This window comes from Gymnogyps californianus, chromosome 23, assembly GCF_018139145.2.
Source record: "Gymnogyps californianus isolate 813 chromosome 23, ASM1813914v2, whole genome shotgun sequence".
Lineage (NCBI taxonomy): Eukaryota > Metazoa > Chordata > Aves > Accipitriformes > Cathartidae > Gymnogyps > Gymnogyps californianus.
Genome location: NC_059493.1, coordinates 3568820 through 3585209, shown reverse-complemented (window position 1 = coordinate 3585209; position 16390 = coordinate 3568820). Strand labels below are relative to the sequence as shown.

The 16390-nt window shown below is 53.3% G+C and overlaps 1 protein-coding gene across 2 annotated transcripts in view; it reads left to right on the top strand.

Annotated features, from left to right (window-relative positions):
* The window catches only part of BIN3 (bridging integrator 3), a 28904-nt gene that overhangs the window by 9146 nt on the left and 3368 nt on the right, over positions 1-16390 (top strand). For both annotated transcript variants that reach the window (XM_050910201.1, XM_050910202.1), the window contains exons 4-7: positions 766-902; positions 1248-1288; positions 10944-11085; positions 13174-13308. In XM_050910201.1, the coding sequence (XP_050766158.1) occupies positions 766-902; positions 1248-1288; positions 10944-11085; positions 13174-13308 (455 nt within the window). The remainder of the gene's footprint in view (positions 1-765; positions 903-1247; positions 1289-10943; positions 11086-13173; positions 13309-16390) is intronic.

Sequence of the window (16390 nt, the reverse complement as noted above, 5' to 3'; positions counted from 1 at the left end):
AGTGCTCAGCGAGACAGGAGCTGAAGCCCATCCGAGTGTGACCCGGTGCTTCTGGATTTCTTGGTGGCAGTCTCGGGGTCTGAAGAGACTTCAGCCTTTGCATTTTCCCCTGGCTTGTGGGGTTCGTCTCCACGGGCAGAAAATTTAGGCTCATTGAGGGAAAGTGCTTAGCCAGCTTGTGTGTCTGCTGCTTGTGTAGTGCCTATTTTGAGAGTAAAAGAGAAACTGTGTCTTCCAGTCCTGTCAGTCTGGTCCTTTTCCACCAGCACTAAATCCACTTCAAATATATATTTTTGTAAAGCCATTTGAAAGACTTAATGGACTGTGATTTTTCTCATTGTGGAAGAGCTGTAGTGAGACTGAGAGTGACACTTAATAGTCTGTCAAGAAAAGACGTATAAAAAAACCCATCTACATTTTTTTAAGAGAACAGTGCTTTTGTTAGTGTGGTATTATTTCTGGCAACATCACAAGCTGTACATCGGAGGGGTTCAGACTTAACTTATATAAAAACAGTTCTCTGGCTGTTTACGTGAATGAATTGGTGGCTCTTCCTTTCTTTTCTCTCAACCACCAGTGCGTGTCTTCCTGGAAAGTTGTGCTAAACCCTGCCTCGGTGGCTGAAGTCCCCGATTTTTGCCCGCGGTCGCCCTTTGCCGATGCAGGTGCCAGCCCTGGCAATGAGGGGGCGTGTGGCTGTCCCACCAGGCAGCCCCCGAGACATGACCCTCTCTGCTTTCCTTTGCATGCTCCTGTTGCCCACAGCCATGTCCAAGTCGGCTGTCAAAATCTCTTCGGACCTGCTGTCTAACCCCCTGTGTGAACAGGAGCCCAGCTTTCTGCAGATGGTCACGGCCTTCGACACAGCGATGAAGAGGATGGACTCTTTCAACCAGGAGAAGGTGAGTATGGGTTTGGCTGAAGAAGGGGGGGCCAGGTTGTGCTGGGGTGCTGTTGGTATCTCGCCCTTCCAGACAGATCCTCCTTCCCTTTTTGTCATCATCTCCAAGATGCTACCCACATGAGTTTCTTGCTAATCTTACTCTTCGTCTGACTCTGGTTGTACTGGGGATTTCAGCTCATGCCGAGCACATGGGAGAGGTTTGCTATTTTTTGGTTAAAGGCCATTGTGGCTGTGCTCAGAAGCCCACATCATCTTATGGTGGGCACTGTGCAAACATGTATCGTTGTGCAAATAGGCTTTTTCAACAAGCCTGAGATATAATCATCCCTTTTGCTTTCAACAGGTGAATCAGATCCAAAAGACAGTCATAGAGCCTTTGAAAAAGTAAGTACCAACCTTGTCTTATGAGCCATATCGAGTGTTTGTCATAACCGTGTACTTTAGGGATGTGTATCATCAAAAGAGATGTTGTCAGGTTAGAAATCAGCCCTTCCTAAAGAGGTAAGAGTTCACCTCCCTGTGACAAAATGGCATCCTCCTTGCTTTACAGCTGGGGCATGGAGAGGTGGGATGGTTTAGCTGAGTCCATACTCTCACTCTGTGGCAAGGGTGAAGACCCCTTGTGTCTTAGCCTGCCAGATGTCTTCATCTGTGCTTTAAAGAACACCTGAGAAGAGTAATACTGAATGCATTAAAGCATGCAACTTCTCTCCATTTATGTGTTGGTTACTACCAACGCTTTGCTCCAGCCGAAGGAGAAAAATCGCCTGGGGAGCTCCCCCGTGGGCAGCTGGCACGGACAGTGCCGTCCAGCCCAGGGTGTGAGTGTTTGGTGGTTTGAACAAAAGTTTCTTTCCTTTGGAAGTTTTCTAAATAAAAAAGTAGAAGCTTGATTTTAGTAAAAGTTCTTTCATGTTTATAAATAATATATCCATGCAGGAAAGAAAAGAGACGTTACAGAGCCATCGTAGCTAGACAGTGAGCAGGTGGGAAGTACGGACAGAAAAACACCAGCATCCCCCGTCCCGGGCTGGTAACTGATCCAGGAGGGGATGTCTCAGACCTGGAGAAAGTCTTGCAAACCTCTGCAGGAAAAGCTTCAGACCATGCGTGGTCTGAAGGGCCGGCGTGGGGTGCACGTGGAGGGGAGCCCGCTGCGGAGTCACGCCGAGAGCCACCCTGTCGCCGGGAGGAGAGGTGGCAGGGAGCGTGCCGTAGCCGGACCTCGCTCCCAAACTGTGCCCGTCTGCAGATTGCACGGCTTGGAAATAAATCCTGATCAGAGAGCGAGAGCCGGAGCTGTTGACAGTATCGTTCTGGTAGCAGGTTTCCGTATTTTCCCCCATTCCTTGCTCACAGGTGCCCTACGGTGTGTCAGGACTCAGTCATGCCTCGGTACTGTGGCAATTTTGTCACCTAGGTCTCATCTGGTGCAATTCCCCTCTGTCTGCACAATTTCCACCGGCGTTAGCAGCCATTACCAGTGTCACAGGCTGTACCCCCTAAACATTTAAGGAGTGCTTCAGTTGCGATACCGAATGTCTTCTGAAATCCTGAGATTTGCTATTTTGTTACAAGAACAGAGCAAGCGAGCGAAAATAAAATAAAATTACTTTAATATGACAGTAAGTGTTGCAAATTGCTGAATAACAATTTTGGTTTAGGTTTGACACAGGGTGTTGTGTTTTTTTTTTTTACAAGTTGTTGTTTCTGCCCAAATCTGAAAGTAAAATCTCACATACCACTTAGCGCATGAGGTTACAGTGTGTTTCTATCCGGGGGATGTTTGGTGACTCAAGTTTTGCCTTGGTCGTCTATCCACCACCAGAAATTCTTGATTATTTAGAAAAAAAAAAGAAGAAAGAAAGAAAGAAAGAAAGAAAAAAATCCCAGACTTGTGCTGTGGAATTGTGTTGCTTATTATCTAGATTGTCCTCATGAAAGATACATTAACTGTTTCTTCCAGCATTCTGTTAAAATTGGAAGAAAGGCTTGTGTCTCTGAAATCTTCATGTTTTTTTTTCCCCCAACTTGTGTTAGTTGACGAAATGAAAGATAATACATTTCCCTGCAAACCTTGCCTTGTGTTTTAAACCCTGGGCAGTGTCTGGGGCCGTTAATTAAAGACAATAAAGCCATTTCCACGTCACCGACGTCTTATGCTGCGTTTGTGCAGTGTTTGGCTGCTGGTCTAGATGCTGCCGTAGCACAGACGGTACAGAAAGGGAAGAACCCTTTCCTGTTGCTCTGGGTTTGAGGCAGCTATGCAAGATCACGTTACGTTATTCCTGCCGGAGGGAAACATGGGGGAAGTAGTGGAGTTTTGCAGGACACGGGGGCGGCTGGTTTGTTCCTCCTTGGCACCAGCGCACGTCTCACAAGGTGTAACGCTCAACTCGCTGGTTATCAGTCCGGTCCTTAGTTAAACGTAAGGGTGTTTACTTCGGCGTCCTGGCTGCTTTCCAGCCTTGGCAATTCTCTCGAACTTCCGAAATTTCCATTGGACTTGAATATGGTATTTTTTCCCTTCCTGCCCTTTGGCACCTGCAGAGAGTTGCTGCGTGCTCTTAAACAGCTTATGTCTCATGCTCGGAGAGGCTGCATCTCCACGCCGAGCAAAAAAATGTTCCTTTCGTTCCCTCTTTCTGACTCTCCGCGAGCCTAGGTACGTGCATGGCCGAGTCGTGCAGCCAGGAACATTTCTAAGGAGCCCAAGGGTCCATTTTGAGGCTAATGAGATGCAGGAGAGAAATGCAGAGCTTGCACCTCCCCTTGTCCTGCTGGCAGATAAACCCCAGCACCGTTTCTAGGATAAAAGTTTCAGATTAATGAAAGCTGCCTTGAGGAGCTCTTCTTATTTCCAGTTAGGTATTGCTTCCCCTCGCAGAGACAGTCCTTCCTAGCCTCTCCCAAACTTGCTTTGACCTAGAAAAAGGCTTTTGCTGCAACAGCTGCACTTTATTACATCTTCACTGGTGGTCTTTTATAGTTTATTAGCCAAAGAAACAGATAAGTATAATCCAGGCAATTACCATTAGTGGTAATACATTGTAATCAGAGGCACATGTGCCGTAAAATCGCCGTTCAGTTGTCCAGGGATAGTAGGTTTCAGACAAATATTGGCGAATTTGTTAAACCATGTAGAAGAAAGCAGTAGTAGATTTAGAGGGGGGTGGAGGCTCGTATTGTTCAAATCCTTCTGCTTCTGGGGACGTAGGGTTATTCAGAGTTTTGCTTTTTGAGCCCCAAGAAGCCCTTGGCTGGGAATCACTCATTTAACTTCAGGGAAGGAGCAAAGCTCTGGTGAGAATGTTGCATATTTCAGCGTGTGGGTTGGGCAAGGAGCGGGGGTGGCTGGGAAAGGTCAGGAGGGATCTGCTCTCCTCTTTGGGAGATGCCTGCAGGAATTCACACCAGATCGGCGGATTTGGGGCAAGGCGGGGGGAGAAAAACAGCTGGTTTTTACTTCACCCTTCCAGTTCTTCACGCTGGCTTGGGTGAGGAGCAGCGAGGTGTATTGGCTGGATCGGGGCTTGGTGATAGACTGCGTACTGTCATCTTAGTATTACATATTGTGTGTCAGTATTTAAGGAAGGAAGCAGCTTAAATAAGCCAGGTGGTTTGGAGATTCACGGGCTTTAATGCCTTTCACGTTTGGAGCCGATTTTCAGTGCCGCAGGGTCTCGATTTAACAAACTTTAGCTGTCTGAACCTCCCTGAGCATCGGGATGTCGTGCTCACCCTGGCACGGTACCGTCCCCTTGGCTCTGAGCACGGTCCTGCTCCCGCGGCCGAAGCCGAGGGGCTGCTGCAGGACGGGGAGAGGCTTTGGCGAGGGTGACCCAACGGGTGCTGCCGCCTGGGTGCCGTCAGCCGGGGCTGGGTGTCAGCACAGCGGGAGGTCCCAGAGGTGCAATCCAGGAGCCGTTCGCAGCAGATTGATGTATAAATTCAATGAGGCGTATGTCAGCAAATATCTGCCGGCGATGGCAACCGGTGCTTGGCATCCACGGAGCAGGGGGGCGGGGGGGGGTTCTTCTTCTTCCCATAACCCTGCCATTAACGTGAACCCTCGAGCTGCATTTCCTCCCCGGCAGCCGAAGCAGCTAACCAGGCCGCGAGCAGCCCCAGGGGTGCCGGGGACCGGAAGCAGGAAAAGCCGCTTTCATGTCCTTAACGAGCCCCTAATGAGGATTTCGTGCACAAAGCTAGCCACATGGCTGCCTGGCCCCCTCCCGCCGTGCGGGGCTCTCAGCCTAATCCCCAAGCTCGCTGCTTTTTTGTACCGTCATCTTCCTTTCTGTTCCTTTTCGCTCTCGTCGGAAGGGCTGGTTTTAATTTCCCCCTTCCTGGTGGGTGGACGGGCCCACGACGGACGTGTGGGCACGGGCTGAGGAATGGCAGGCATCCCCCAACATAGGCCAGATGCTTCAGCCTCGCGCTCAGCCATCCGCGTGCCTCTCCAAACTTCCTCCTCGTCTCATCCACCGGCGCTTTCTTTTGCATCTGATGCTCCCCAGCTCCATTATTCCTTTTTCCCCTGGCCGATGCCAGCCTAGATCCTGTCCGCTTCCTTTTGCTTTAGTTATCCAAGCTGTTGTCCCTAAAGTAATTCCATAGGGAAGAGCGCACGTGCATGCCAGCCTGGTCCGGCTCACGGGCCTGCCAACGAGAGTGCTTGAGACGCTTGCAGACGGGCAGAAATAAAGGTTTTACCATTATTTTTCGCCGCGCCAAAGCCCTAGCACCTCTTTCGCATTGCTGACGCTACAAATGGGGGCTGGAGGCAGCCGCAGGGCGAGCATCGGGGGTGCCTCGGGGCAGGCAGCGGGGATGGAGAGGGAGAGGAGAAGACGGGCTGCGCGGGGACCTTGCCGCAGGCGGGGAGGCGACGGGATGGTCCCGCTCCTCGAGCATCCCCGCAACGAGTCGCTCGCTGGGCTTGCCGGCAGCCTCCCACCAGAGAGGGAGAGAAGTTTTCGATTTTCAGGCACCAGACTTGTCAGCTGGGCTGCCTAACGAACGAATCCGGCAGCGATGGGAATCCTGGTGGCACTTTTATCTTCCGTGGCAGTGTCTCTCCAGCCCCGTCCGTTAATTACGGGAAGCTGAAGGGAGGCTGGCATGGAGACGAGGTGGCAACATGATTTATAATTCAGAGAATCAGGTGATTTATATTTTTTTTTCCAAGGCTAAACTGTCATCCTAAGAGGAGTTCACCGGTACGTTCCCCCTGCCCCCCCCAGCAGCAGGGAGACAGTAATTTGTATTTTCTTTTAGTTATCCCTGCGTATCTCCCCTCACCTGCTCCTCTTAAGCCGCCTGTACTGTAATCCCCTCTCAGCAGCGTTGCCTAAAAAGTGACAGGGAACAACGGCGGCTTATTCTGCAAGCTGCTTTCGTGGCGGGGGCTCTAATGCCCTGCGCTGCTGTTTTACCTTCGCTCCTGCTCTGTGCTTTTAGCACCGTACCCACCAAATTTTCTTTAAGTCGGCTTCAATTTTCTTTGCTTTGTATTAAAAAAGAAAGTGTCGAGTAACAGAGGGCGGTCCTGGGGATTTGTGAGTGGTTACGGCTGTCAGACCCTCTCATCCCCTGCGAAAGCAGGGTCTGGGTGGAGCGGACGAAGGAGGATGGTGCTGGGCTTATCAATAAATACCCACATCTGCTATAGGGCTTTCCATCTGTGCTTCTCGGAGCGCTTTGCAGCAGGAGGAATCGTTGCCCTTGCTCCATGTGCGGGTGGAACGGATGGGTGAGACGAGCAGGGTTTGCTTGTGAGGCTTCCCTGGTCCTGCTAAAATGCTAAAATTCTGGGCTTACTTGTTCAGACTTCATTTCCAGAGTGGCTGACGCTGTTTGGATGTTGCTCACCACCCATGGCACTAATGGCCGTCCTTGTCCCTTGTCTGCTGGCACCACGGCTACCGGGAGGGTTTGCGATGCTTAGCCAAAGGCTTTGGAAAAGATTTGAGATCCTCGTAGGGTTGTTCTTGCGGGGCTTGGGAGACTGAGGGATGTGTTTGTGGATGGCAGCAGCTTCTGGAGGCTCTGTAGACGGCCTTTCTGCCAGGCTTTCCACAAGGAGCATTTGTAAATAACATGCCTCAGATATTTGTGAAGACACTGGGGTGACACGTGAAATGCAGCAATTTATTAAGTCATCAGAATAACTTGGCAGTGACGGGAGCCCGTATCTCCCTATCACCCTTCACGGGTGTTTACCACCCCTGCCACTTGGCTTGAGATTGTATTTCTGTACACACGGGGAGAAAAACCCGGGCAGGACTTCAACGTGGGCAAGAAACCCACTTCTCTCCGAACTCCAGGGGAGTTTCAGAGCTGCTGGGTTAATAGGGAATTCATACGGAGTAATTCCTGCAGGAGCCAGAGGCAGCTTCGCCTCAATCCAGATCAGTCCAAGGAAAGAGCATCCTTCCCTGCTTGAGCTGAGCTAATCCTGCGTGAAAATTAAGCCAGGTGACTCACGGGGAGAGCTCGGTCGGCACAGGGAGAGCTCGGTCAGCACGCTGGCGGTGTCTGGAGGAGCCGTGGCTGGCCCGGTCCTTCCTGCTGGTGCCGGCGGTGAAGGACCACCGCACCGAGACAACCTCAGCTGCCACGTGGGGTTTGCAAGCGACTTAGCCCCACGCCACTTCGCTGCTCAGCTGTGGCTGCTCAGGAAAAACTCAAGTGGGTTTCAACTTTGCTGTTCACAGCCCTTAAAACCCCTCGAGCATCTTGGGGGGATGGTTCGAGCCCCCCGCACACATCCCTCAGCAACCCATCGCTTAACGCTGATGTTTCCAACGCCCGGGCTGGAGCCCGGGACACCCAGAGCCGGGCGGCTGTGCCCGGCACGGCTGCGGATCCGGGGAGCCGGCGTGGTGCCTTGTGTTAATGGCAGCTTGTGGAGCTGAGCCGTCCCTCCCTCTCTCTGAAATGCAGCGTATAATCTATGCATTAAAAGTCCTTGTGAGACAGTAGTTGCTGTGCCTACACAGTAACAGCCTCTTCAGATCCAGCGCTGTAGATATTTTTTTAAAGTGCTGCCAGAGTACGGTGTCCTTCCATTACGGGCTGCAAAATCGCACTGAGTTGATACTAGGAACAAAAAGGGGGGGGGGGGGGAAATCAAGCTTTTTTCCCTTTTAAAACCAGATTTAAGTTCAAAGTAAATGGAAACTGTGTCGCTGATCGTCTTCTGCGTTCTCACTCGCTGCATTTCTGAGCTAAAGGGTTTGCTCTTCCCCTGCGGTAGCGAGTTTTTAAGATGTAAATGGCTGTGTGCTAATTCTCTGGTGTCTCGTGGCTCTTTTAATGTACGAGCACCGTGGAAGTGCCGAGCGTGAGAGAGTGTGCAAGAGGAAGGGCTCCAAAGCTGGGCCATCAGAAAAACGCCATTTAAAAGCTAGCGTTGGGTACTGACACAAGGCTTAGCATTTTTGAGGCATCTTCTCGATAAGCGTTTTCCAAGAGTTGCTGGATGTGCGGGCAGCGCCGGCCACATCCAGGCCACGCTGGTGGCTTGGCAGCTCCGGAGGGGACGGCCGTGGCTCAGCGTTTGGTGCACAGCCTCCCTGCAGACCAGGGAAGGGAGGATTTCCCAGCCCCAGGCCATCTCCTCCGATGTTTCCTGGCCCGGAGGTACATCGTGGAGGAGCAGCGTGTTGCGGAGGAGCAGCGTGTTGCGGACGAGCAGCTCGGCTCGCCCCCGTAGTCCTTAGTGAGCTGCAACTCGCTCCTGCCCTGCTTTTGGGTGCGATGCAGAGAGGGAAGAGGTTGTGTGCCGTTACCAAACCTCCCCCCATCAGGGATATAACACAAAAAGAAAGCCGAGAGCCGCTGGCCTGACGGGATCCTTCCTTTCCGTTGCCAGCTCATTAATAATTGGGAGAAATTTCTGCAGAAGCTGCAACCGCAAGCTGCTGACATTAAGCGTGCGCCGTTGGCAAAGGGCGCCTGTGCTTTTATACCGAGGAGACCTCGCAACCTGGGTACCCCCTTCCCTTCCTCCGTGCAGTCCTTACTGCCCATCCCTATTTCCCTAGCCCTCTCACGGCATATTTTTGGACCTTATCTAGAGGGAGGAGGTATTTTAGCAGCAGCCCGTAGCCCAGGAGATGGGGAGTCCATGCTTGGAGCTCGGCGCAGCCAGGACGCGTAAGCCGCCGCGGCATTTAAATATAATGGGGAAGCCGCGCGCGAAGGTTACCATAAAAAGCAATGTCAGGGCAGCAGCATCTGATCCGCGCGGGCAGCTGGGCGGCAGGGTGACGCTGGGCGAGCTCCCTGATGACTTTTGCAGGTTGCTGCTCGTGCCGCGGCCCCAGCTGCAATAGTCGGAGTCTCGGTCAGAGGGGAGAATATCACGGGGTGAGCCCGCGAGAGCCTCGCTGGCCGGGCACGGACCGGCCCTGGTTATCCTAGGCCAGGAGGATTGCAAGAACGCATCCCCGGTTCAGCATCTCGGTGAGGGATGCTTGAACGCAAATGCGTGAATGCAAATATTTCCCCTTCCCCCTCGCTTCTGGCATTTGCCCTTTCCAAACTGGTAAGGCTCGGGGACAAAAGCTTTGCCTCTGCACCCGCTGGTCCGGCACATTAGCACCCTCCGGGGCGAGCACGGCGGCGGAAAATGAGATTTTAATAGGGGATGGAGTGGCTGTGCAGGGCTGCGAACGCCCGTGGTTTTGTTTGAACCCAAATGCCTTTGTATTAGCCCTGCATCTGATTACATCTAAAGCAAATTACAGTCGTAAAGTGAGATTTGTGTTTTTCTTTTTGCTAATGTGCCCCCCAGCCTGGATTATAGGGTTTTGGTTTTGGTTTTTTTTTTTCAATTTAAAGAGATCAGAAAGCTGTTTGCTTGCCTCTCAGAAGTGAAAATCATCACCAGGCTGTTTAGACACATTTTTCACGACCGGTTCCTGGCCTTGGCCCCCCAAAATGACCCTACAGTTTGTGGGGATTAAATTAATATATCCGGAGGTAGTGTGACCCATTTCATACGAGCCCATGGCCCAGCACCAGCGCAGTCTCCACCGATATAATTTGATTTACTGAAATTTGGGAGACAAGAGCAATGCTCCAGTTTCTGGCTTTCCCTCTTCTGTCGCGTTCAAAAATATTCGCTCTTGTCTTTGCCGTCAGATGTTCATGTTTCCTCAATTTGTAACACATTTTAATAATATGAATCTTCCCGTAGCCTGGCTAATTGTTGGCTGCTGTTAATCCTTCTGTGTGGGGTACAGAGCTCCTCTGCAGCCGGGCAAGCCTTGCTGTACAGCAGGCTGGGGTTTGTAACCCCAGAAATTGCCCCAAAAAGCAAAGGTTGCTGCAGTTAATATTTATTTTGCACTTTGTATTTATTTTTCCCGGACTTTTGGTTCAACTCCTCTGCCTGCTCCTTCCCTTTCCAAACACGGTATTGGGGAAATACCACGTTAGCTAACTATATATGGGGGGAAAGTTGTTTATTTTTCTCTCTTCGGTTTGCTCGGTGGGGTTAACAGCTTTGTTTTCTGCAGCAGCTTCCGTCCCCCGTCCCAGATAAGGCAGCTCTCCGTGTTCTTGAATACAGCAGCTGGAAGAGAGGGGGAAAACTGTTAAAAATAAAGAACTAATGATAAAAGCATAAGGGCTGGCAGGAGGAGTCAGAAGCAGGTTGGGATCTTCAAAGTACTTTTACCAGGCTTTGCAAAATTGGCTCCCTTTTTATTATTATTATTTAAAAACACACCCTTAGACACATGAATTGACCTTCACAAAAAAACCCAAGCATGTGCTTCTAGCTCTCCTCTCAAACACCGTACCCTGGCAAGGCTTTGCAAGTCTTTATATATAACTGAATCCTTTCTTCCAGTCTCCTGGAAGACTGCAATGAAAGCTTTTGTGTTTGGAACGGGCTTTGTTTAAACCCCTGGGTATTTTTGGTTTGAATCCTGAATTATTTGGGGACTTTCCGCTGGGAGATTGCCTTGGATGCTGCATCCGACCAAGATATCCCATCCCAAAACCCTTCCCGTCCTTTCGCCAGGTTCAGCAGCGTGTTCCCCAGCCTGAACATGGCAGTGAAGAGACGGGAGCAGACGCTGCAGGACTACAAGCGCCTGCAGTCCAAGGTGGAGAAATACGAGGAGAAGGAGAGGACCGGCCCCGTCCTCGCCAAGCTGCACCAGGTACCGAGATGCTCACGGACCCAGAACCCAGGCAGGGTCACCGGGAAAACTCGGGAAGAGCTTTTCTCTTGGCATTTGACATCCATGCCAAGCCCCCGTGAAACAGAACGTTTTGGAAGGGTGTCTTTTACCGACGTAAAATTGCCACGTAGGGCGCTTGATAACAGGACTGCGAATCAGAGCGCTCAGCGAAGGGGAAGAGCCCGTTTTCCAAAATAAAATGGAATGAAAGCCACGGGAGCTGGGGATGCTCGGAGGAGCAGCCAGCGCTGAAGTCGGCGCACGGGGGGTTTCCCCCCGACCTCCGTGTCTGAGCGAGCAGCTGGATGGGAGAAGGGGACGGTCAGAGCGTTTCGAGGCTTCGTGTTTGCCACCTGTTACAAAAATTCGTCTTGGAAAATTGCAGTAATTGGTTAACAGGAAGCTTTGCCAGATTCTTTTCTCTCTCCCAAATTTTAGCGAAATCATCATTATTTTTTTTTAAATTAAATCTGCACCAGCATTTCTCCCCAAATCTGTCGCTCCTTCAGAACATTGCTTGATCCTCGAAGGAACCGTTGATTTTCTCGGCGTCAAAGAACATGTATTTTCTGATGACTTTCCCCACAAAAATTAAGTTTTGTGTTAAAGAATAGCCCTATCAGCCTTAACAAAAGAGACCTCCGATTTAATAGTAAGCAGCTTACTTTGCTTAGCCTCGGCGACTAAAGCTGTGGCTGGAAAGATGTGAATGCTTTTGTCCTGGTGATTAAGCAGGTTTTAGTTATTTAATTTTTTTTCCCTTAATGAACTTCTGTGTGATCTAATTCCTCCCCCCCCCCCAAAGTCTTAACTAACCACTGCGTGAGCTTAAACGCCTGCAGGAGCCTTAAGCAATCCAAGAGGTCCACAGATTTGATGGGAAATAGCGTAATCTCATCCAGGTATTTTTAATGAGCTGCAAATTTGCATCTTCCCTTCCGAGCTGTTTGCTCAAAGTCTTGTGCTGTTTGGTGCCCCACGTGGACTCCAGCCCGGGAGTTTAAACGCTCCTTGTATCATGTTAGACGATGAATTTGCTCGTTTGCCTCTCAGACCTACTTAAGCCTGATATGATTTAAGGCTTTGTCCATGCCATCCCTCCGGCGTGCTGTCCCAGGGAGCGGGACCGGCGCCGCGGCTGGGCTCGGCTCGCCGGCTTTCTCCCGCACCCCCCTCCCGTCGGAATGGCACCGGGATTAAGTGGCAGACTTGAACCAGTCTAATATTTCACAGCCCACCCCCTCCTGCCCTTTTCCACACCATCTCAGAGACATTTCCCTTTCTCCCCACGCTTCTGTTTAAAGAAGCCAGTTGGACGCGCTGAGCTGAAGGTCACGGGCGAAAATGGCAGTGGGGGCAGGATCCTCTGGCGATGCTCTTGGGAATCGCAGGGCGAGGGGACACGGACGTGGCCGGGGATGTTCTCCAGCCCGACTGAGCTTTGGGGCTGATTTTTGTCCCCGTTCTCTGAAGGAGAGAAGACCGGTTAGCTCGTGATCTCTGCAGCAGCCTCTCTAGGTCTCCCATGGCTTTCCCCATGGGCCAGGGTCAGAGCTTGGGTCCCACCAGGCCCCGTTAGCTGGTCACTTGGGTCCCACCAGGCCCCATTAGCTGGTCAATTGGGTCCCACCAGGCTCCGTTAGCTGGTGCATGGGTCCCACCAGCTCCATTGGATGGTGGCCCGTTAGCTGGTGCATGGGTCCCACCAGGCTCCATTGATGGTCGTATGGGTCCCACCAGGCTCCATTGGATGGTCGTATGGGTCCCACCAGGCTCCGTTAGCTGGTCGTATGGGTCCCACCAGGCTCCATTAGCTGGTCACTTGGGTCCCACCAGGCTCCGTTAGCTGGTCACTTGGGTCCCACCAGGCTCCATTGGATGGTCGTATGGGTCCCACCAGGCTCTCCTAGCTGGTTGTTTGGTCCCACCAGGCTCCGTTAGCTGGTTGCTGGTTGTCCTCGGGTCAAAGCAGAGCGGTCCGCTGGCCTAGGGTGGCCTCTGTGCAGGTCTGCCCAAGGCAAGGGCATTTCCCAGATGTCTGACTCCCCATCCTCTCTCCTTTCCCAGGCCCGTGAAGAGCTGAGGCCGGTGAAGGAGGACTTTGAAGCCAAAAACAAGCAGCTCCTGGAGGAAATGCCCAAGTTTTACAGCAGCCGCATCGATTACTTCAAACCCAGCTTTGAGTCGCTGGTCCGGGCGCAGGTGAGGTGCTGTCCCCTGTCTGCCAGGCGCTGCCGGGTGTCCCTTTGGTGGGCACCCTCGCTGCAGAGCATCTGGGGTCCCGCCTGGGTGTGAATTGCTCTTAGAGCAAGGCACCTTCCCGAGCCGAGTGTAACACACAGGTAACACACAGCAGTCCTCTGCCCAAATGCCGTACCTCCAGTAACTGAATTACCAAGCGAGGGTGAGAGGGCACGGGGAGCAGTGGTGGGACACTGGGCAGGTAACTGTGGGACCGTGTCCTGGCAGAAGAGCAGGTTGGCATCTGCTGGTACCTGCGGTGATGCGGTGCTGGCTGCCAGATAGAAAGGACAGCCGGAGGTGAGTTTTCGCTGTTTTATATGGATCTGCCTCGTATCAGGGACACTGCTGGCGTGCATATGATGTCCTGTCCCACGAGATTGCCTGTGCAATGCGGCTCAAGCCCTGGTGACACATTAGCCACTGGCTTTTGATGGCTTTATTCATCTGGGTACGTCGTCTCTTTGCATTTGTAGTCCTGAGCTCAGAGTTGGATCTTGTTTGAGATTATGAGATGCTCAGGGCTCATCTTAAGGGTCTCTTCTGGCTTTGGTAGCCAGAACCGGTGTGTGCTGGCAGAGATAGAGGAGGCTGCTGTGTAATCTCCACAGCAAGGATTTGCAGGAAGGGGTGGCCTAAATAAACCACAGCCTGCTGTAATTTCCATCCTCCAGCTTCCTTCTGTGACTTGCTGCCGCTCCTCCTCGGTCTTACTTCTCCTCTCGCCCTTTTCTTTAGGCTGGAGAGGAACGTTATCGGGATCTAATCTAGCTTTGAACTTCTGGCATCTCGGGCGTACGCCGTGCCCGGGATCACGGGGTGGTCCAGCGCCAGGAGGTGGGCGAAACCACGCGCTGCTCCTCGCGTGGGCGTTTTCCTACGGCATTTTTTGGAAGGGAGCTGCTGCAGTGACACAGGTGGGGTGGGGTGGCTGCAAGGAGGTGCAAGGAGCACGTGTTTCATCTCACCTCCGACTTGGGGGGGGGGGGGGGGGGGAGCCTCTCCGCAGAGCTGCCAGCGAGTTGTCTGCAGGCTGATTCACCTACCAGATGGTGCCGATGCACCCTGCCGCCGCCTGGGTGGGTGCTGGGGATGCTGTTCTTGCTGTTCCCTTAGCAATCGGGCGCGCGGGGCTCCCTGTTCCAGCCATCGCAGCCGAAATAACCAGACTCCCTGGAGCCACCGCAAAGTCTCGCTGGCCCTTCCCCCTGCAAACCCTCTCCGGCCGCTCGCTGTGGGTGGGTCGTTTGGACGAGACCTTGAAACCCGAATGCCGCCTGCCCTGTCTGGGTGTTTGTGATCCGCTGGCAGTTTCCTTAGAGAGCGGCTTTGCCCCTCTGTCCTTGGCCACGATGTCCCTCGCTCCGCTCGTGCTGGCTCCCGGCTGCCAGCTGGCTCCTGCCTTGGCTCGTCGGGAGCTCGGGGCGAGCGGGCGGCAGCACGGGGGGAGCGATGTCCTCGGGGTGCCGGGAGATGCGAGCGGGGAGCGGCAGGGTGCTGTTGCCGGGGCTGTTTGCAAGACTCTCCGTTCGTACCCTCTTCTTCCTTGGGAATCCTCTATTTTGTTTGCCCTGCCTCTCTTCAGGTGAGGATTTTTGTTAGGAAAGGCGAGCGAAATCTCGTTTTTAATACCCAAAAGGCGGCGTCATAACAAAGCTGATGCATCTCCCGTAGGCTAGACTAAAGCTGGTCCCAGATGGATGCTAAAGCGTGTCACATCCCGCCCTCCCCGCCGACCTAGATGGGAGCCGCATTCCTCTTCCCCAGCACTGGCTGCATCCTTCCACCCCCGGGGAGGGATGCACCGGCACGACGGCATCTCCGCTGCCGGGAGGAGAGCTCGGCACTCCCCTAATGACTCGTTTGTGCCGAGGCTGGGCTCAGGCCGTGTTTCCCCCCCCCCCCCGTTCAGGAGCTCTTGCCCAGGGGCTGCGCAGCGTTTCCCCCATCACGGGTGGCTGAAATAAAAAAGAAAAGGGAAGCGACTTGCCCAAGGTAACTTAATGAGTCAGTGGCGAGCCAGGAATAGCACCCGGGAGCCCTGACTCACCGCAGTGGCTGCTCACCTGCAAGGACCTGGGCAGGGGAGGGCAGCCGGGGCAGGGGGGGCTGCCGCGGTGATGCCGGGAGCATCCCCATCCCCATCCCAACATCCCAGGTGTGAGCCGGCGATGGGAGGCATGTGAACGGTGACGGGCTGTGCTGCCGCCCCCGGCCAGCCCCATTCATCCCGCCGCCGCTTCCCGGGTTATCTCTCCCTCCGTGCCTCATGGAGCTTATTTAGCATCTCGGGGGGTTTCGTGTTACTCAGTGGAATTTCTATTTTCAGCCTCTTCTGCGGGTACCTCTAGGAGCGATGGTTGGCTGATGGGGCTCCAGCGCGCATCCCTCAAGGAAAGGGGGAGATGGGGACCGGGAGGCTGGGGTCGGCTCTGCCCTCGGCCGCAGGCAGCCGGTGGCTGGCACCGTGCCGGGGGCCGTGACTCTGGGGTTGCTTGTCCCCGGGTCAAAGCCGCCATTCGAAGGTGGCCCCGGGTGCAAAACCGTGTAGTTTTCCCTTTTTTTTTGGCCCTGGAGAAAGCGGGGGGGTTAAAGTGAGACAAGTGTGTGACAAGTGGCACCGGCCAGCGCGACGATGAGCTGTGAACGGACCGGCTGCCTCTCTGGGAACAAGCCGTGCCATGGCAAAGGGAAGGACCCCGCTTCAAACCAGCTCCGGAGCAGCAGCTTTATGGCTTTGACCCAACGAGACCCTCCAAGACCTTCTCGCCGGGCGGCTGGGTTCCCATGGCACAGCTTGGCCACAGGCCCCGGTGCCGGGTGTCTCCTGACGGCGTGACATGCCCCGAGCTCGCAGGGGCTGTAACATTCAACACCAAATACTTCTGTCCACCCACGTGCCTGGGCCAAGCCAACGGAGGCAAATATTTCCCTGGCTGGGGACTTTGAAGTGGCCACATGAAGATGAAAGGGGGAGATTTGGAGCTCTGTCGCTGGTGCGAGTGTGTGAACAACACTTCCTTCCCGCCTTGCACTTTATTTT